The sequence below is a fragment of the Corvus kubaryi genome, unplaced genomic scaffold (genome assembly GCF_017639235.1).
Source record: "Corvus kubaryi isolate FWS band 111438036 unplaced genomic scaffold, C.kubaryi_AGA036_p1.0 37300, whole genome shotgun sequence".
Lineage (NCBI taxonomy): Eukaryota > Metazoa > Chordata > Aves > Passeriformes > Corvidae > Corvus > Corvus kubaryi.
In genome coordinates, this window is record NW_024581093.1 from 7,708,224 (window position 1) to 7,730,059 (window position 21,836).

General features: G+C 38.8%; 1 protein-coding gene across 2 annotated transcripts; it reads left to right on the forward strand.

Annotated features, from left to right (window-relative positions):
* The first annotated feature begins 5,606 nt into the window (after window positions 1-5,606).
* Window positions 5,607-20,300, forward strand: LOC121664262 (receptor-interacting serine/threonine-protein kinase 2-like). 2 transcript variants are annotated; one of them, XM_042027443.1, is made up of 12 exons: window positions 5,607-6,018; window positions 8,216-8,381; window positions 9,223-9,376; window positions 9,573-9,728; window positions 9,869-10,017; window positions 11,869-11,918; window positions 13,013-13,174; window positions 13,521-13,606; window positions 15,011-15,073; window positions 15,353-15,518; window positions 16,388-16,540; window positions 17,804-20,300. In XM_042027443.1, the coding sequence occupies exons 2-12, from the start codon at window positions 8,230-8,232 to the stop codon at window positions 18,121-18,123; spliced, it is 1,611 nt and encodes a 536-aa protein (XP_041883377.1). In that variant the 5' UTR covers window positions 5,607-6,018; window positions 8,216-8,229; the 3' UTR covers window positions 18,124-20,300. The 2 variants fall into 2 exon arrangements, with proteins under 2 accessions (XP_041883377.1, XP_041883378.1); XM_042027444.1 differs by having other exon boundaries at window positions 5,667-6,018; window positions 8,220-8,381.
* Window positions 20,301-21,836: the final 1,536 nt, after the last annotated feature.

Consider the following 21,836-nt stretch of genomic DNA (forward strand, 5'->3'; position numbering starts at 1 on the left):
ACAGGTCATTTCTTTTTGTTGCCACTTCCTGGAAAGAACACAATAGAACAAAGTCCCCCCAGTAGAGGCTGTTCTCACTCATGTCACACTGCTATTTTCAGCTTTAAAAAGCAAAAGTCAAAAAAGTACATTATTAGAGCTGTTTACTTTTCGGTGAAGTTCATTTGCCTGTGTGAAAATGGATTGATCACTGACAAGTTAAAAGAGTCAAACTATCAATCACAAAAGATTATGCTGCATTACTGCAACACTTTCTTAAACTGTAGGACTATGACTGTACTTTGGCTCCAGTGTCTTTGCAACAGATGAAATGCTGACTTCCAAAGAAAGCTAGCACATAGGCACCACAGCACAGACAGCACTTGGGCTCTCCAGCCTGCTTGGACACTGCCTGTGAGTCTGTCTTGCTGTGTGTCCCTGTTCTCTCATCACTTTCACAGGAGAAATGATAGAGATCTCCATGGTCTAAGCCATTAAAAAATTTACTGGAAGTAAGTACCAAGCAAAACTCAAAGAACTGCAACATTTAGCCTCCTCTGAGGAGCTTGTTTGCAATGTTACCAACTCAAACATTCAAAAACTCAGCCATTCGGATGAATATGCTTTTAATGAGACTGTGTAATAAACAATGCCTTGTGTTCTTTTCATTGTCTTCCAAAGTTTTGGGTCTGTAATTAATAGAGTTTCAGATGGTTTTGATTTGGCAACCTTCAAATGAAAGCTGAAATTTAGCCCCTTGATTACTGCAAGATCTGTTAAAACTACTTTATTAATCATTTTTGAACAGGATTGAAGTTCCTTTCATTTTTTTAGGTGCTGTCTCTTCACATCACTTATGCTGGATTCTAGCCCAGCTAAAATTTTTAAGGTTGACAAAGGCTCTTTTGGTCTGCAAAGGGTTATATGACTGGTGATGGAAAACTGTTGGGAAACCAAGGTAAATTCTCCACTTTTTACGTCTTCTGTGTTAGTTGGCTGCTTTCCACAGAAGAGAAGGAAGTTCTCATCTCTGGCAGTGTTGGACCGAATTCCAGTTCAGTATGCTAATGACCAAATTCAAAGAATATATTTCACCATAACCAGACTGTTTTCCTAAATGACTGAAAGTACACTGACGTCTACTGCAGCAATTCAGAACAATTCATGGCACTACGTGCTACTGGCCTCCAAGCAGGCTTGATTATACCAACACTTAAAGGAAATCAGTAGCAATCTGTATCTTTCAGATGCTTTTAATGTTGCAACTTTGAAAAAACCCCAACCAAACAAAAAAATCTTCAAATGAACCCAAATCAACCCTGAAACTGAAAAATAGCATTTGTCAAGATCAGATTTTAAAAAAATTTTTGTAAAAAAATTTGTGCCCAGATGTGTATTTTCACACTCCAAAATTGCCAGGTACAGAAAAGGCGACACTTAGAATCAGGCCAATTAAAACTTTGCCCACTCTTCAGTGGAAAAATCCAGGAGACAGCCATGGCACTGGAAAATATATTCATGTTATGCTGTTCTAGAGGAAAGACTTCTTTTGGGGATTGGTGAATATGGCTGCACTACTCCTCACCCCGGGACAGGTGTTCTTGGGGGAGCAAGGAAGGAGTGTTCACTGTGTCTTTGCCTGGAAGAGCTTGGGTTTTGCTCGGCATGTGTGAAGCTTTGAAAGCTGCTTATAATGCCTCACCTCTGCCACACATTCACAGCAAGGTCACACAATGTAGGTCTCTGACATTTCACCATTAGCTTACTAGAACTACTTATCTGCAGGTACATAATTGACAGACCTGGAGGTTTAGCATTCCTCCACCCTGTCTTAATACTGTTTAGTACATCATGTTCCAAAACAGATCACAACTGCTTGGGAAGAGGACTGGGGCACTTGTAACAAGTATGATCCCCTAAGATCTCTGCAGTCTGGGAGTTCTTAATCTTGCTCCAATTTACATGAATTATTGTGCCATACCTGTTTAAGATTTCGTTGTATAAATAATTGGGTAAAGAATCAATAAATTTCTTTAGTAGAATTTAATTAGCAGAGGTGCTTGGCACTACTCACTTTATGGAAATTGCCTAAGGCCAGAAGCTGTGATAACCTTTGTTTAGTCATCTCATTAATGACAAAATGAATGTTGTGAATGTTTCCCAAAGTAGCAGGGCACGGGCATTTGAAGAAGTTTTTTTTAACAAAACAAAGCAAAAATAAAAAAGGAAGGCTTAGTTCAACTGCAAATCCATTAAATGGAAAACGGACACCATAATTTTTTGTATCTTAAAGTATCCCATTACAGTGAGTATTGTGCCTGTTTGGAGTCCTATTTTCCAGAGCAAGATGGTTAAATCATTGGCTGCACTCATGCACTACAGCCCAGCTTTTGTAAAGCTGAACTACATAGCATTTGAATCCTGCAAATCTAAAACCCACAGCATTTTAACATTATCTTCTTGTAAGACCTCCTGAAATAGACAAGATGCCAAAGAAAATGGCACCTTAGAACCTACCTCTCTGCCAAAAGTTATCCTGCCCAGATGCTCAACTGGAATAGCCAGATTGAGCAATGATGCTGGGAACTCTTCTGAAATATCCAAGTGCAGTGTTTACTGAATATGCATCAGAGGCTTTGGTATTTGGGTCATCTTAATGCTTCAATCTTCTGGTCCTGTGTCATTCTTTCACTGTACACACTTGCTCTATCCATGCTTTGTCTTATGCCGTGGTCCTTTAATGCTGCTGCTTGTAAAACCCCCATTTTGTTCTAAATTTGATTGTAACTGGGTCCACTCTGTGTGACTGTTATGAGGGGAAGACTTAGAAACCACTTGTGTCCTAAACTGCTATTCTTTAGGTATCATTATTATTCTTGCTTTCAGGATGCTAAGGTGTTGTTAAGAACACATTTATGTTCCCTATGAACTGTCTTAGCTTGTGAGCGAGCCACAAAAATAAGTTTGGATTAAAAAAGGAAAAATTCTAGTTCTTCTTGCATTGTTACGGTCAGGCTTTAAAATACCTTATTTGGATACTTTGACAAGCAAATAAATATGATAGTTTTTAACTACTCATTCTTTGACAATCTGAGGGTCAGTTTTGTTTGTCTTCTGAACAGAATAAAAACTGGTCTCTGGATTTTTTAGATCTGTGATTCTGCTGAAAGGCTTGTGCTGTCATTCAGCATGAATGTACATATGAGAAATAACCTACTGTCTTAGAATTCTTCCTGCAGTTGTAGTCAGATGCTGTCTGCCAATCCTTTTGTTTTGATGGCTGGATTCACTCACTAAAAGGAATCCTGCAGGCACCCACATAATGATCATTTTAAGTGCTGGTCTTCAGATTACCTCTGTGTTCATTGTTGTTTCCCCTTCCATATGGTTGGAAGTGCACTCAGTGGCGTTTCCAATGGAACTCAGTCTCTCCCTGTCCTTTTGAACAGCACACAGCCTCTGGGCATCGAGCAGATACTGTTTTTGGCAGGGGTGTCCATCCTTCTCTAGCATCTATGTATTTAGCTGCCTGTATGGCAATGAATGAATGCTGTGCATAGGAGATGAGAAGGATTCAATGTCTGTCTTACCCATTATTCTGTGCTGCAAGGCCTTATTCCAAGTATTTTACATAATTACAATGAAAACCAAAATCCAAACAAACTCAACAATTTACAGTCAAACAAAACTTTTGTTTTCTTAAGACAGGCCTTGTGGGAGTCTACAGAGGTTTTTCCTTGTCTATTATTTATAAGCTTTCATATTATGTGAGAAGCTTTAAATTTCTCTGGATAAATTATACGTAGGTAAAATACTGATTTTTTTTCTTTTAATTAGCATGTTCAGTAATAATGATGTTTAATTAGCTCAGACCTGCACGGCAAATTTGCCTGTAAATTTCTGCTTTCTTCACATAGGGATTAAAATTAGGCTTTCTGGTTTTATACTAAGGGTTTTTTTAAGCTGAAAACAATAGTCAAAAGGAGTAAACAAATGCAGGATTGTTCTAGTAGTCTGTTTCCCCAGCACATGATATTCAAGTACTTAAAACTACTTTAAGTGTCAAAGAATTTCTGTAAAATTAAGTCCTTCAAATTTGTCTATAAAGCCCCCCTGAAGAACTTTAATTAGCTGTATGGATTTTGAACAGTTTGTGATTCTTCTGCAGCACAGTTTGAGCCAGAAAGGCCAATACCTTATAAAGAGGGAAACATTTTTAATGTGCTTCCTACAGAAGTGTAGAATATGGACAAAAATGAATGTGGTGTTGATACATCAAAGCCAAGGGGAGGAGGATCCTGTGGTCCCAGCAACACAGCTTGACATGCTTCCAGCCTTCTCTAGGACTGTTACAGCCCACTTTTCTCACCTTTGCTACTTCTGCTCCCTCATACTAATTTTCCCTTTAGGAAGGGTGTGCTGAGCAGAGAAAGCTGGTGCTGGTCAGAGAGTTACAGCTGTCAGCAAATAGCACACGGTGAACTTCCCACTTGTAGTGTGCTTCCTCTCAGGCCACACAGCCCCAGGCACATGATTTGATGATATAAGGGACTTTCCTGTGATCATAGGGGGATTACCTAACTGCTTCACTGCTCCTCCCCTTCCTGGAAGGGGGGGAGGTCAGGATCTGATCCAAAACCAACAGAAGTCTGTGGACAGAATCTCATTGACTGACACTAATTTTAAGTCAGACTCTATAAATAGACAAATTTGCATAAAATGTGATCAACTGAAACAACTGCTCTCTCCTTAAGTTTCCACCTTACATCCAGCAGTCCCATCAACTTTCAGTGGGAATGTGCATGCCAAGGGCCTAGCAGGAACACAATTAGGCCCCGTAGGGTTTTCACAAAGTTAAAGATATACTGAATTTTTGTCATTTTCTAGCCCAGCCTCCTGCTCAAGGCAGGACTGCTGGCAGTGCTGGATCAGGTCAGCCATGGTTTTGTTCAGCTAAGTCTAGAGAATCTTTAAATGATGGAGGCTCTGAAACCTGAGTGGCCCATTAAAGAACTGCATTATGTACCTGGTGAGGTTTTTTTCTAGCATCTGGCTTGAACCTCTGAAGTAGAGACAGCTGCCTATGCCACTGGTGGTTATCTGCCACTATGGAGAAGAATTTGTCTCTATCTTCATAACTGACCTTCAAATAGGTGTAGGATTCTAACTGACACCTCCTCAGCCTGCTGCACCTGCCGAAGCAAGGCTGGCCCTCTCAGCCTCTCGTTGTAAGGTATGTGCCCCAGGGCCCCATCTTGGTAGCTGTGTATTGTGTCCTCTCCAGTTTGTCAACATTTTCTTTGAACTGAGGGCCCTAAAGCTGACTCCAGTATTTCAGCAGCAGCCTCACCACTTCTGGGTACTGAGCCACCGTGACTTACCTCACTTTCCTGACTGCATTTCTAATGCAGCCCAGCATGTAATTTTCTTCTCTTGTGATGTGAGCATGCTCCTGGCTCATGACCAGCTTGACTTTCACCATAACCCCTACATCCTCTTCAGCAGGGCTGTTTGACAGCCAATTGAACCTGACTTCTCTGTAACCCAACATTACCCTATGCCTGCCCACCCTCCTACCAGAAACCCAGCATTTATTTCCTCTTTTAAGATCAACTTGGCTTTAAAAGTTTGCGGGGTTTTTAACGTGTGCTGTCAGCTTGACCCACTGCAGAGATCAGTATCAGCTGCGCAGTCTGTCCACAGCTCCACGTAATTCCATACCTGGGCTGTATCCAGTACGGTATTTTACACTGTTACATACCTTTCCCTCTTGGTATTCCTTGTGGAAGAAGCAGCTGTCCAACCTCTTTTTCTGTAATCACTCTCATCAGCAGTCACTAAAGAGTTACAGTTTGTGTATCCGACCAGGAAATGTTAAATGTTTGCGGGCAGCCAATAAAAGCAGAGATCAACAACCAAGCTGACTCACTGGCAAGAAAACTCGAGCTGTGCTTGAATTCGGTTCAAAGCCAACTCACACTTGGTATCTACAGTGGTTTCACTCCATCATTCCATAGTTTTATGTCTGTATTTCCAGAGGTAAGTTGATTTTTATTTCCTGTTTCTTTCCATGACACATCTGTATACTAACATAGTTTCTCTCATAGTAAGGAAACATCTTTGCTATGAATTAATTTTTTAAAATTACTTTATAATTAGAAACTTGAACTAAATGGCTTTATAGCAGTCTTCTTCATGCCCCTGCCTGCACAGCTGAGGGAGGATGGCAAAGTTATCCAAGACTTTTAGTGTCTTACTAAAAAATAATGCAAACTGTTTCCTTGCAAAGGTCACTCCTGGAATATTGATTTTGGAGTTTGGTGGTGAGATTTTAAAAGGATCTGGGAGAAAAAAAACATTCAAAAGAGCAGAATTACTGAAATAATGTTTTGGTACCTTGCAATACAAAGATGTAGTAACTCAGACAGGGAGAATGGTGCTTAGCATGTCGTGACATGGTTTGTAATGATAAAGATTGAAATGGTTTCTGTTTCAATTTTCAAAAATTTCTGGTTTTATTAGATTTTGCAAATCCAAAATAGGAGCTGATGATTAGCTTTAACTTTTATCTAAGTAGCCAGTTAGCAAGAGCTTAAAAAATGCTTATATTATTACTTGATTCAATTTTATATAAAACTAAATGCTTTCAGTAACGGTTTAGGTGGTAAAATCATTGTTTGATTTTCCTTGCGCTATAGTTGGAGTTGAGTAAATAATTTTGGCTATTTAAATTATTAATTATTGCTGTATATAATAAAAATGAGACATAATTTTGCTTCTGCCAGCGTTTTGATTACCTCCTTCATATTCAGGATTGGTAGATTTGTGTGGTCTGTCTTTAGGAATAAATCGCTCATTTAGAAAATTATCTTCATTCAGAGGAACCCTTCCAAATTTTATGAAATTGTTAACTTGTCAGCCTCATCTCTTTTTTTAAGGAAACTCTCAGAGAAGCACCTAAGGCAGTTATTGCTTTCAAACTACAACAATCTAACAAAAAGCAAAAAGTTTAACTGTGCTTTCCTACCAGAATCAAATATGGTTAAAGCTGAACTGGTAAATCAGCTGCTGCTTTTTGCATTTTTATTGTGGTTAGAGGCAAAACTGAGCTTAGATTGTGAACATGCTTGAGGGAAGAGACTGAGATTCACCAGCAATAAAATGTTCATGAACCAGATGCAAGATCACAGGCAAATTTATCTTCAGACTTTTGTTTCTGTTTTATTTGTGGAGAAAAGGTTATGTGGACTTTGAGGCTTTCTGCATCCCCGGAGCTCTTTTTGTAGAGCACATCTAAAAGGACACAGTTCTCACTCAACAGTCCTCCACAGCTACTTAAGTGCCCTCGTATTTCCTTTTCTAGCCCTGCTCTACTGGACCTCAAAGGGAGTATTCCAGTTGGAAGAGTTCTGACTCACTGACCACAGATGTTGCAGTAATCCTTACCAATGCCATCTGTTTTATGCCATCTATTATCTTAGATTGCTTGTTTTCCTCCTTTACCATTCCCTTTTTGGCTATCTCTAGCCTGATGGAGCTTCACAGATGTAATTAGTACTGTTACTCGGGTAGTAACAGGGTGATGCTTTGCAGAAGTTGCCTCTAATCCGTGTGTGTTGCCATGCAAAGTGTGGGAGACGTGCAGCTGGCCCTGGAGAGGTCCCAGACAGACACTATACTGCTCAAATTAGTGGTGGCTACACAGACACAACTCCATTTAGCAGATTTCTGACAGTTCACAATAGCAGGAATTTTACCTTTTTCTTTCCTTTTGCATTCACATATGATATATTAAAGAAGATGTGCAAGAATGATGCAGAACATGCTGACATGAGTTATTGAATAATTGCCTTTTTTATCAGAAGTGGAGAAATTATTTGCCTGGCATACAGCTGTAAGATGTTAGTTTGTTGTCTACATAATTCAGTATCACATTACAATCACATTTTATATTGTAAATACTGGTCCACTATTTCAAAGACGTCAGATAGAAATAATGATGAGCAATTAATTAGCACCTTGTAGACTCAGATGGCAAATTATGGTCCAGACACCTCTTTGCAATTAGGGCATTTTTCCTCTCTTTGTAAGGAAAGTCTGACACAAAGTGGTGAAAGGAAGGCTGTTGGATTTGTTATTTAGGAAGTAAGGGGTGGTGCAACTTCACTGTGCTTTGGTAATTGTGACAAAAAACCCTCTTAAAACTTTTTTCTTTTCTGTCACATTTTCCCCCAAGCCAGCCATCAAGAAATGGCCAATCCATTACCTGTGGTAGCCCAGGAAGATTTGGAAAGCTTTACCTTGACCAGGACAGGCTCAGGCTTTGCACTCAAAGCCTTTCATATTTCCTGGAACACTCCCATCTCTGTGAAGCTGCTGACCAGCCAGGACACTACGGACAGGTACATGTCTTACCTGCCCAACCAACCACGCAGGTGGGCGGCACAGACCTGCAGTGGTGGCACCAGAACAAATCATGGCATATCCAGGATCACCTGATCCCCAAGAACATCTCCATTCCTAGAAATCTTGACTAGCCAAGAGGCAACCTGGAGGCAATTTTACTGAGAAACAAGCTCTATGGTTTTTTACAATTTTTTATAAAGTAGAGCTTAATCCTGAAGTCAATAACTAATCTACTCTAATAATGTCTACAAACCCTGATGAGTAACAGCAGTATGCTAAGGTGTTGTCTTTTTAGGGGTCCCTGAAGAGACCTCAGTTGAATTTAATCTAAACCAGCTGCACAGACGAGAGCAGGGGAAATGGGAGGAGGGAAGGTGATGGCCAGGGTTACAAAGCAGTGAGATGTGCATGGAAAGCATGGAAACACATCATTTCCTGAATGTCACTAATAGCAAAAGAATACAAGTTCTTGGGAACAGTAAAGGAAAAATCCTTGTTTTATTCTTAATCTAGCATTTCATATACTCCAGCTTTTTCCTGCCTTCACACTTCAATCCTGCTTCAAACTGTGCTCTTATGTTCATATTAAAGCATCCAGACATCTTTCATTTTATATTAGAAAAACTGAATTTACTTTATATGAGAAAAATACACTACACTACAACTGCTTCATGTTCTTGGAATTGATTGGAAGATTATATGATACTGGGTTTATTGGATAAATAACACTAGCTTGTGCTCAACCATATGGTTCTCTCTCATTTCCACATCCTACACTCTCATCTCTTTCTGAAGTTCCCCTCAGTATAACCTGCCTCTAACTTGTTTTTTTTACAGGGAGTGGAAGTTGCTACTTCAGGACATAGCAAGTGTCAGACACTATGAGTCTGAACATCTCCTGCCTTTCCTTGGGGTTTACCAGTACCATGGACTTGTGGGGATAGTGACTGAATGGATGAACAATGGATCCCTCCAATCCCTCATCCATGAGGTAGATAAAAGGTGTCATCTTTGAGATGATAAAAGTAATTATGAGATCAGCCAACAAAGAACAATCAGCATGTAAATTATGGACAGTAGTCACAATCCTTTCTTCAGTTTCTGCATTGTAGTTCTGCTTGTTGTCAAATGAAAATGTGAATAGTAACAATTTCACACTACTGAAACCTGTATTTTTTGTTACCTAGCATCAGCTGTACCCGGAACTTCCCTTTCCCTTACTCATAAGGATCCTGTCCGATGTGGCTGAAGGGCTGCATCATCTTCACAGCCTGGAACCTGCCCTCTGCCACTGCAGCCTGAAACCTTCCAATGTGCTTTTGGATGTGCAGTACAGAGCCAAGGTAGGAGCTTCTACTGTTAGTTGATTAACATAAAATCTAGTGATTGCCCTACTGTTGCATATATTGATCTTAATAATCAACATTTGATACCAAGACTTGTTACATTGTTACTAAAATTACTTTCTCTCACGTTTCCATAGATATCAGACTATGGCCTAACCAGCTGGAGGAAACAGCAGCTGATGTCAGACCTGCAGAACTGCCATCAGAGAAACTGCCAGGATTTAGTGTATCTCCCTCCTGAAACACTTGAAGGAGGCCTCCGTTCCCAGGAAGGTGATATTTACAGGTGAATGGAATTTCTAAGGGCACATCATACCTAGTCCATGCTGCACTCTACAATGCTGCCAAAACACTTATCTTTAAAGATATTACAGTAAAAATGCCAGACCTACATAATGCAGTAGGATAGTATTGCACATGGGGCCAATTACAGCGTGAATTAAATTTTAAATTCCCATATTTGGTGAATAAGATACCAAGGTTAAAAACTGTTCTCAAAGTCAGTCATATAAATATTTATATAATGGACTTAAATGTTTTAAAAGTGTAACAGCTGCCAAAACTTTCAGATATATTTAGAAGCTTCATAACTGCTTCACACAGTTTATAAGTGTGAACTGCCATTAGCTTTAGTTTCCAAAAGAATTGTTTATGCCTAGATCAGGCCCAGGTAAAAATAAGACCTTTCCCTCAAAAGGGTCCTATTAAGGTCCTATGGAATCTCTGCTGGGATAACTTACTGGGCCACTCAAGCACTCATACTTTTTAGTGGAGTGACTTATAGAAAGGAGGGAGATTACCCACTGGCACATGACCCTTTTGGGTACGTTACATGCACTGTGGCTGCCTCAATAAATGAGAGGACCTCAAATTGCCACTGGTCTGGATGGTCTGGATGGACACACATCATCCTAATCAGCACACAGAGCTGTGGACTAATATTACAAATAACTTTTAAGGAGACCACTCTTCTGATTTCTAAGCTTTTGTGAAACCAACAAATTTAAACTCCTGCTTTATCATCACAGAGGCAGGCTCTAAGATGAGTCAAATAATTCATACACTTGAGGAGACCTATAAATGATGTGACTAATCTCATGCTGTTCACAAACACAAGTTTTGCACAGGAAAACTGGAGCCTTATTTTCAGGTAGCATAATTAATTTTCCAACATTGTATTAATATATATTATTTAATGTATATATGTATTATATAGTACCTTATATAATAATATGCTCAGATGTGACTCAGGTGCAAGACATAGGTGTATATCTGAACAGTGGTGCAACAAAGAAAACAAAAATTTGTGTCATACATGAAATACAAAGTACATTTAAGTTACATGTATGTCCACATTACATTAATACTTTCCTAGAGAGCGCAAGTAAAAGCACTTCCAGATTTTTATATGAAAGTGAGGCAGAAGAGGGGGCTCTTTTAACCACTGTAATCACTACAGCAAGATATATAAATAAGCAGATATGTTTATCCTAGAACCACCTCTTCCCCTTTTGATTGCTTTGCTTCTGACTCATCCATAGCCTGTTTTTTCTCATCCAGCAGCCTCCTCTTTTCTGCCTTTGATCGTGAAGATTGATATTTTTATTAAACCACTGTATTTTATACCATCTCAGTTGTGGGTTATATGTATAGATCTATGATATCACTGCAATTATTCCTAGGATGTTAGAAAAGGAAAAAGGTACTTGGAGCCCCATCAAAATTTGCTGAAGAAAATAGAAACATAGTGCATCAGAATCAAGTTTTTGTAGATTAACTGATGTGCTTGTTGGTACCTGCTAAAAAGTCCAGCTGATATTGAAATTACTTGAAAACTAACCAAAAATGATAGAGAAAGGAGAACAGAAGGTTACAAAATTCACAAGGTCAAATGGAAATGAGATGGTAACCTGAAAATTAATTCTGATTGAACCTATAAACAATAAAAACCCCTCAAACTGATGATTTTGTAAGAGCAACTTAGTTGAAAACTGAAAAAAGATCCCATCAAATTAGAAAATACTTGGATAGACTTTGTCTTGAAAAACTCCTTTCTCTTAAAGCAATAAACTTGCTCTTTGAAATAACACAGATATAGATAGCAAACTAATGAATGCTCTTTCACTGTTTTTTTCAGCTTTGGAATCCTGTGTTGGGAGAGCCTAAGCAGAAGGAGACCTTTTGAAGGTATTTATTGTTCATGTCAGACTTTGTGCTGTCCACATCTTGTCCACAAATTCCTTTATCATAGTGAAATTATGATACAAACACCACTGTCTTTTCAGATGTCCCTTTGCTTTTTCTTACAGTTACAGCACAAAGCTCCACATTACAGGATGTAAATATTAGAATTCCTCGCCAAATCCTAAATGTTTCCAAAGAAGCTGCTCTTTCAGAAGGTGAAAGGCAGAGCTTCTTCCCCCACTAGTATCATCAGTCTGTGCTTGATGAAACACTGTCACTGAGTTGGGTTTTCCACATACCTTTAGTGAGAAGGAATATCACTTCATATTTGTCAGCTGGAATTCCAAAATCAGTGACAAGTAGCTAATTGAATGAGCAGAAAACTCATTTTTACAATTGCCTGTGTTTCAAATACCAATCCAGAAATGGCAGTTCATGATGAATTATCTTAAGAAAGCAGGGAATCTTACTTTCTTAGACAAGAGTATGAGCAGTTTTAAAGAACTCAATTTGCAAAGCATTGTATAATAGTTGTCACAGTCTAGGAATGATCCCCGTTTCATGGACATCAGCAAGGGCTTCTTTGCTATGGGCTTCATTCTGCATGGAGAAACTGATTGAAGGACTCCTGTATTTTACAGACTGAGGACCTTTGAAAAATACTGCATGCAATAATATCTAAATGCCCATACAGCTTATGGCTGCCATCTTGAGGCTGCTCAAAGTAGATTTTTTTTTACAATTCTTTCGTTCTATTCTCATAATGCAAGTGTAAGGCTTTATATAAAACTTTGCTTAGGATAATAACATGTATTCCTGAGGTATCCGTGCACATAGTTTACAGTACAAGTTTATATAACCATTTGTGACTCAATATTGGACAGAGTTCTTTATCCTGAAACGTCCAGTTGCAATAAGGAGCTATAGCTATTGTTAAAGGTTAGCATATCCACTTACAAGAGCATTAATATATTTTTCCTTTTTAAAAAGCAATCTTTGTTTTAAAACACACAATATGACTTACACTGGATGTCATTTTAAGAGAGTTCTGAGGTCTTTAATATTTTTTGGCAGTGACATTTTCCTTTAAATTGTAGGTCAAACAACCCTGCTTGATGTTTTGAGAGGAATCTGCAGCAGTTTGCGGCCAAGCCTTTCAGAAAAGTTCATACCAAGCAATTTGCCTGAGAGGAATACACTGTTGAACCTCATTGCTCTGTGCTGGCATCAAGAGCCAGATTATAGACCACATACTGCAGGTAACATTCAGGATTTGCTTTCTGTGCAAGATTTGTAATGGAGACGTTTTTATAGGAACATTGTGTTAGCACTCTGAACAACTGAAGTGGAAGTGATCTTTAGATTATCAGACTACCTTTGATGTTTCCTCTAACCAAAGCTTCCTACAAGAAATTGACTTATTTGTCTCCAAAATTGTGTTTATTATAAAGTAAAGTATGAGGTGGAAGTTGTATTAAACTAATTTCCTCTAGTTCATCCCATTTCTCAATATAATAGTAATGCTAGTTGCAATATGACAATGCCTAAATATATACATTCTTCCATACACAATATGTTATTTAAAATGCTTTATTACTCCTGCAGAATGTGTAGACCTTCTAAATGGAGTTCTGACTAGTATAAATAAGGAGGTAATTTCTGCAGCAATCTACAACTTGAGGGATGCAAAGGTCAGTGCAAAATTTCTTGTTCTCCTACAATGGCATTACTTGAGTTGTTCAATTGCAATCTTTGTGATCCAAAACCACGAAAGGTTTTGTTCTGATTGTTTTAATGGACATGCCAGAGAGCTGGAGAGTACCCTTTGGCACTACAGGTTCAGAAATTGTAGAATATATATTGTGAGGTTCTCTAGAAAATGAGTCAATTGCTACCTGCTATTTTAAAAATATGATAACTTCTTTCTAGTCACCACCTGGAGTCAGACTGGCAAACCCATGTGAGTGAGAACAAACATTAGCTCAAGTACTGCAGATTAGGGCTAGAACCAAGGACAAATTTTTTTGTATGTACTGGTTAGAAACCATTTAGTTCAAAACCTGAATAGCATTTGTACCTGTAGCAATACCAGTAACAGCCCTGCTCTGTGCTCTTCAATAAAGCTAATTTGATATATGCTTACACTGCCATGGGAAATCTGGCACAAATGTGACTGCCACAAACATAGCTACATCCTATCTAGTTAACTTAGGCACTGAGGGAAAACAGTGACACACGTGTTTTGGCCCTTGGACAAAGACTCTGACTCTAGCTGGAGTTACACAACCCATGCTGTGTTGTTGGTTTCATTCCTGTGTGTTGTGTATATTGATGCATGCAGGATTATTTCTGTATGTTGCAATCGTATTCTGGGCATATAGAACAGCCTTGATGAATGTTTTAATAGGCGGCATAGTTAGAGTCAAATTAATTTTTACTACTGTTGAAATTTATTTAAGATTGTACTGCCGAATATTCCATAATCTAATACTTCCACCTCCCTTGAGCAAGGTTTTATATTTTAATTTGTTAAATTGTGAAGATTTATTTTTTTACTGAGCATTATTTATTGTTCAGACAACCAAACTGGTAAGTCCAAAATTACTCTGAAAATGATACTGAAGTTTCTGGGAAATTGATTGATTCACAACTGTTGGAGTATAAAATCTAAAAAATAGTTTAACAAATCTGCTGTGGATGTACAAACTGGAAAAAAGTTACAAGTATTGACACATCCTTACTGCAAACAACTTGGCACACTGAACACAGCATGGCCATGCTGTTTGGCTCCTTAAAGGAAAACATGTTATAGCTAGCCCAATCTCTCTCAATACAGGCTTATTTTCACCTTCCCCTGCATGATTCAAAACTGGGTTTTTAAATAAATTTGAAACACCAGAAACAGTAACGGGGTAGAATTTTGTCAGATTCTATGCCCGTTCACTCTGGGCAGTTCACTATGACTATATATGAGCATACCTTACAGGATAATACGTATTGTCAACATAAGTTATGTTAGTATAAATTGTTGCTCCTGACAGCTGTGAACGGTACAAACCACGTCTACACTTACTGGAGTTATTGTTTTCTTCCAGGAGAGAGCGCTTAATGCATGCAAAGGCTCAGAAACGTACACATTGCAGAGACACAATGCAGAGGTGAGTTCGTGGCACAGGAGTCTTCCGAGTACTTCAGCGACTTATTTCTCCCGACAGCCCTGATATAATGCAAACACGTGGGCAAAATGTTCCTAACCAGGATAACTCCATCCAATAAAACCCACTGCTTTACCTTGTTCAAAGCAGCTCACTCTGACACTGCTCTTACAAAAACACCCCCCTCCTCTTAAGGTTTGTTTAGAACCTCTCCTGTTTAGAAAAGATTTTGGAACAAAAGTTTCCAAGAAGATAACACTTCTCTATTTTGATCTCTTTCAGATCATCTGTCCACAAAAAGACAACCGCTTAATCAGCAAGAAAATTCCTCTTGTAGTGCCAAGCTTGTCAACAGTTCTACTTGATAGCAGTGCAAATACTGCAGGAAGAGATAATATCGAGATGGGTGTGTCAAATGCTACCCCACAGAATGCAACAGCAACAAAAGGTCACTGTTTTGACTTATATTCAGGTCCAGCTGTTATAAGAAAAGGACAAATACTACTCGTTGTTCCATATAGAAATGTAATTTTTCATGTAAAATTGTCACCTCTCAGAGTAAAGCTGTGTTCTCTACTGGTATCATCTGAAGCATGAGTTCACTGCAGGAAACCAGAGACACCACAAAGCTTTCCACTTAGATGTATAGATCAAAAAGGCATTTTTACTAATTTTTTTTTAGAATACTGAGCTGTAAATGTAGATCTGCCTTTCTCTCACACATCAAATACTGCCTGTTGCTTTTGACAGAAAAAGTCCCTTCTGGGAATCACACTGCTTTGTGCCACCAGGAATAACTGTTTTTTTTGTAATCTGCTAAGAAAAGGAGATATGTTTTAAAAAGGCTATGTTGCCAGGAGCATGTGAATAATTCCTGATAATCACTGTTCCTATACAGATAACTTCCTTTACCTTTCCAATGTGGGTTTGTCCTATCTAAGTGTTTAAATTTGTGTCAAGAAGAGATTGTACTTCTCATGCCTTCAGGTACAAAAATTGAGACATCAGAAGTCAATTCACTTGTAGCAACATCTGCATTTCCAAACATTTTAGTTCTGATCAATAGCCATCAGACTTATGGACAGAACAAAATGTTCCATAACTTCAATAACAAATTCCTACAGACAGCTTAGGAAAGTCAGAAGTGTGTAGTAATACACGCCAAAACCTTCCTAGGAATCATGATGTATTAACAAGAGCCAAAGTAATCTCAAGTCAGTCTTCAATTCCTGTCTCCTGTAGTTGCTGACATACATATAATGCTTTCTTGTTGTTCAACTCAAAGGTCTAATCTTGCTCATCTTAAACTTATTCTAGATCACCCAGGCTCTGAGAGTAGAAAATCAAGCTCCTTTTGCACAACTCCTTTATCTGGTTCAACTGCAGGCAAAGAGAGCAGTCAGCGTAACTCCCCAGCACTGGCTCTTAAGCACAGACCACAACCAATGCACCTTGGACAAGCAGTGACAGGTAAGGCACCATTTCCAGTTTCAGCTGGCAATATTCACCTTGGCCAGATCTTAGTGAGCAAATTGTTTAAAATTTGGAGGACACAGATATTTCTAAATTTTATGCACATTTTCAGGTGTTTATGGTGATAACTGATTCTAACTTGATACAAACATCTCTCTGCTCGTGTATAGCTGCTCCTCTGTTCTTAGAAGTTCAGGCACTGACCACTGAGAACATTGGCTTGTTCTTTTATTCCAGGGCCACAGTGAGGCTGAGAACAGTTCTGAAAAGACCATAATAAAAATACAAAAAATATAGCACACACTGAATGTGAAATACATTAGTTGTTTAGGTCTGCAATATTTTTTCACAATCATAAGCTGTATATTGCATATCTCCACAAAAGTAGCTATTGACTACAGAAACAGGTGACAGGGGACCCTTCATCCCCTCACTTACATGGTCTCAGGTCTTCCTGCAGAACAGAGACAGAAGGGGTCAGCTTTTCATTTGTGAAGACCCTTTACCTGTGGGGGAATCTTTGTGAGGTTTTTTTGCTAAATTTTTGCAAGCTGGCCTGTAATAGTTATCAACCTAGCTGGCCATCCTTCTCCATGGAAATTTACTTGAGTGATGACATAATTTCTGGATAAATCAACAGACTAGACCGTGCAGGAAAAGCTCAGCACAGAACTCTCCTGGCAACAATCAGAAATCAGAATGACAGAGGCATGTTCTCCAAAGCAACATGGCTTTTGGTTATTAATTTTCTCTTGGTGTATGGTATTTACCATACACTAAAAACCCTGATGTCAGCACTAGGTGTTCTAATCACCTTGTGAAGAGAGGCAGAACCCAAAGCTCTCGACCCTTTTAGTCAAGAGTATTACTTTTCTTATTAGTTTGGCTTTGACATATATTCACTTTCCCAGTTTCATGCTACATGTATCAGACACTCCTACTGCCCTGAAGCACCTGTTATCTGTTCTTCCACCTTCACAGGAAGATTTCTTATCTGTGTCCAGCCAAGGTGCTTTGCATAAAGTTAAATACAGATGCTAGATGAATAGGGCAAGACCTGAAAATCAAGTCCATAGACTGATCTTCGCGAGTTTCAAACACAAAAATACTTTCGGACTAGTTTCAAACACAGAACATAAACTAAATCCTCCTCCTTCCTTCCTCTACCGAGTTTGTATTTCTGGTGTTGATGCTATCACTTGCTTACAACTTCTGGAAGAAAAAAGCACTTCATCTCATTTTGTTTTCTTCTCACTCAAGGTCCTTGCTGCAAAGGAAACTGCTGTCAAATTCTTTCCTGCCAGAGACAAACCATACTGAAGTGCATGACAGAAGGACGCCTCAACCATATCCTCGATGTGCTTCGCTCCCAGCAAACCCTGTCCCGAATGGATTATGAAACAATTACCTCGTACCCCACAGTGACTGGGCGTGCTCGGGCACTGCTGGACACTTGCCTTTGCCTTGGCGAGAGGGCAGCACAAGCTGTAGTGACTGTACTTTCAGTGAACAAATGTAGTCCTCTGGGACAAGTCATTCATTGCCCAGACTGTCCTAAGGTAAACAGGCTGATGTTGTGACTGATTTTTTTGCAGTCTGTTGTATGCATCTGAGCTCTAGTAATTTGTGATGGCAAAGATTCACCTTAGTTTCTCAGAACCCATTGACTAAAGTCAATTCTTCCTACAGCCCATTAGTTGAGTCCTATAGTGGAAAAAGCTAACTGGACTAAAAGGTCAAGTGAACCACTGCCAACAGAAATCGCCAAGACTGTTCTTTTGGGTCTCAGAGATGGGAGAAGTGCAATATGTACCAGAGCAAACAGAGTTCAAGGGAGATAACACCTTATTTCCTTGACATTTTTTAGAAGGAAGGAAAATGAATTATGATGTTTTGGAGGTCACACTATGGAAGAATGGCTGTTTGTAAATCCTTCCAAATAAGGATAATAAACAACAGAGTACTGGATAAGGAGAAAAAATTTACTGCCTTTCACAGAGCTCACATCTCAGACAGCTGTTAGAGTGAAAGGTTTCAGAAAATCAAGAACTATCTCTTCAGTAGGGTCTTAAGGAAGACTTGAAGGTTTTATATTATGCATATAAATTACTTCATTTTCCTCAGAAATGGTTATATGCTCTGAAAATGTAGCAGTACTTACAGCAGTACTTTGGAGAGGTGGGACTTCTCATTACATGGAAAAATGTTAATACCTTACATCCATGTTTCTCTCTAAATATGTTTGCAATTCAAGTGTAAAATTAAACCAGGCAGAAGAGGTGCCAAGCTGATAATTTTGAAATGGTGATCCTGCTGAACTGTTGTCATGGTTGTACTCAGATGGGAGACAGCCTGGGAATACTGGGAGGCTTTCCTGCTCTGGCCTGGACTTACCCATGGTCACAGATGCTTTGCAGCATCCTGTTGCTGCTTGAACTCATCCTCAGGTCACGGACCTTTTGACTTGAATTCACATGGAGTTCCAGTCTGTTCAGTACAGCAGCACAGAAACATTGCTGTTATCCAAATGTTCCCAGGCACAGTCCAGTAAGATGATAAGTGGTACAGCAAGCAGTGAAAGCAACAAACCAGCCACTAACAAGCACCAGACACTTGTGTACAGAAGGCAAACAAGCCCCATGGCAAGCACAGGAGTCTGTCAACAGCTAAACAGCAATAGCAGCTATAAATGTGATCTAGCACATTCCAGTCAAATCTGTTGTTACCCTGAACCCTTCAAGCCTCATGCTGGATGCTGAAAAGAACATTTGTCATTTAACCCCAGCAGACAGCTATGCTCCACAACAGTAAAGTGAGAAAACTTGTTGGTTGAGATTCAGACAGTTTAACAGGTAAGGCAAAAGCTGCACACAAGCAAAGGAGAACATGGAATTCATTCACCACTTCCCATGGGCAGGTGGGTGTTCAGGCATCTCCAGGAAAGCGGGGCTCCATACCACATAATGGTTACTTAAGAAGATGAATGCCATCACTCCAAATGTTCCCCCCTTCCTCCTTCTTCCCTAGCTGAGCATGATGCCACATGGTCTGGAGCATCCCTTAGGCTAGCTGTGGTCAGCTGTCCCAGTTTGTCCTATCCCAACTCCCTGTGCACCCTCAGCCTCCTCCCTGGTGGGGTGAGGGGCAGAAAGGCCTTGGCTCTGTGTGAGCTCTGCCCAGCAATAACAAAACATCCCTGAATTATCAACATGGTTTTCAGTACAAATTCAAAATACAGCCCCATACTAGCTCCTATGGAGAAAACTAACTCTACCCCAGCCAAAACCAGCGTAATTTGAAAGAGAAATAATACGATTACTTTCATTATAATGAAAATAATGATATAAGGTTATGGATTTTTAAAGGCCCGGTGGGATTTCTTCGAGCTTCTTGGCACAAGATTAAGATGAGAATTTGTTATACCATCTACAGGTATTTCAAATGCAAAACCACGTTTTTTGTTCCTTTATGTCACTTTTGTCCTCTCTGCAGTTTTGAAGTTCTCATTGAATTCAGTAGTTAGGCTGATTGCAACTTTAAATGCAGTAATGATGTTTAGTTTAGGCACACTTAAGAAATTTGTTACATCAAAATTTCCAGCTACGACGCTGCTAGAACAATAAACATAATTTATTTTTTTTACATAACTTCACTGAACTTTGAGACTGCCTTGAATTAAAATATTGTTACAATTAAAAGCAATGTCTATCAGAATATGTTGACAATAGTTTTGCTTATTAAAGGAGCTAAACATCTATTTCACAGCTGAATTTTTTTTCAATTTGCACTTTAAATGGGAAATTTCAACAGTCTGCTAAAAAAGGATGTCTTGCTTGTGAGGAAAGGAGCTACTGTCATGGTGTATTACCTGTTTAGAAGGCATAAAATACTCAGTAAAATATCTATTTCATCTAAAATATCTATGTTTATCTAAACATTCACCTGTAGTTACAGACCTTTAAAAGAGAAACTGGCAATACTGTTGAAACTTAATATCAGCTTTCAAAATCCTTCCATTTAGTTTTTCTGCTGGATACTTTATACTTCTGTGAAAGATGTGCTGGCTGGCACGCTATGCTGAATTTTTGTTGTGTTTTTGACACAGAAACAGTTTTGGCTCTTTTCTAGAAGCAGCTGCCTACTTGAGAATATAATTTGATGTCAAACCTAAGTCCACTCTTAACTGTTAATAGAAGAATCGTTATCAAAATAGTGTGAGCACAAGTTAACTCCTTGTCCAGTGCAGTATTTTTGAAGGGATGCTGCACGTTTGTTGAAATGAAACTTCTGCTGATATAAAAAGTTTTGATACAAAACTAAAATACAGTGACCTGGAACTAACATCATTTTTTCTCACCACAAGTACATACTCTCATACAGCCCCCTCTAATGTTTAAAAATGTCTCATGTTGGTCACTGGTGTGAAATATCAAACTGCTGAAAGCTTATGGTATTTTGCTCCTGCCCAAGCTTGTTCATTAGCTAAGATTTCTATTGTCCTCACCTCTGTTTTCTGCAGTTGCCTTGACATTACAAAACAATGTAGAATAAATGGCACTGAGAAGGAGTAAAGATAGAAGAATCAAACTGTTCTTTAGTATCTATGGGAATAAACAAGGTTTGAATGTGAAGAACAACTGGCGTTGCAGGAAGGAAATATAAAACATGGGTATCTCTAGAAAACAGCAAGGAGAATAATAAAACAAAATCACTTTAGGACTGATCATACAAACTGATTAGTAAAACTGTTGCAGTTACTCAGAAAGACAAACCTAGAGTTAATAGATGTTAAAAATGACTAGTTGTACAAATTTTATTAAGCTATTTAAATTTATTAAAGAAATGGTAAGTAGAGTAGGCAAATGTTCATTTTTCTGACTTACAGAAATGTAATTTTCTTCTTGAAACTGGTTGCAGCTATCTTTGGCTGATTTGCAAGAAGATGACTGTCCCTTGCCCTTTGTCCTATCTACACCACACTTTTATCTGAGATGGGACAGTTTCTGCAATGTAAGAATGTCTGCACTGGAATTTGTTTGAAGTTGATTTGTGGAAAATTATTCTGAGGTACTGGAATGAAATGTTTAAGAGATTAGTCCTTCCAGCAAAGAGCAAGACAAGCAAAGCTATAAATAACCCTCAAAAGTTGTTACCAGTGCCTGTTAAAAGCAGTTCCAGAGAACATCAGAGGAAGATAACAAGTGCATATTCATAAACTGCTAATCTACAGAATTTCAAAAAATGCATTAATGGACTGCTAACATACAGAAGAATTTTACACCACATAAGTAGT

Coding starts and splice junctions, on each gene's coding strand:
- LOC121664262 (XM_042027443.1), top strand. CDS start 8,230: ATGGCCAATCCATTACCTGTGGTAGCCCAGGAAGATTTGGAAAGCTTT. Junction 13,175..13,520: donor TTATAGACCACATACTGCAG/GTAACATTCAGG, acceptor TTACTCCTGCAG/AATGTGTAGACCTTCTAAAT. Junction 13,607..15,010: donor ACAACTTGAGGGATGCAAAG/GTCAGTGCAAAA, acceptor GTTTTCTTCCAG/GAGAGAGCGCTTAATGCATG.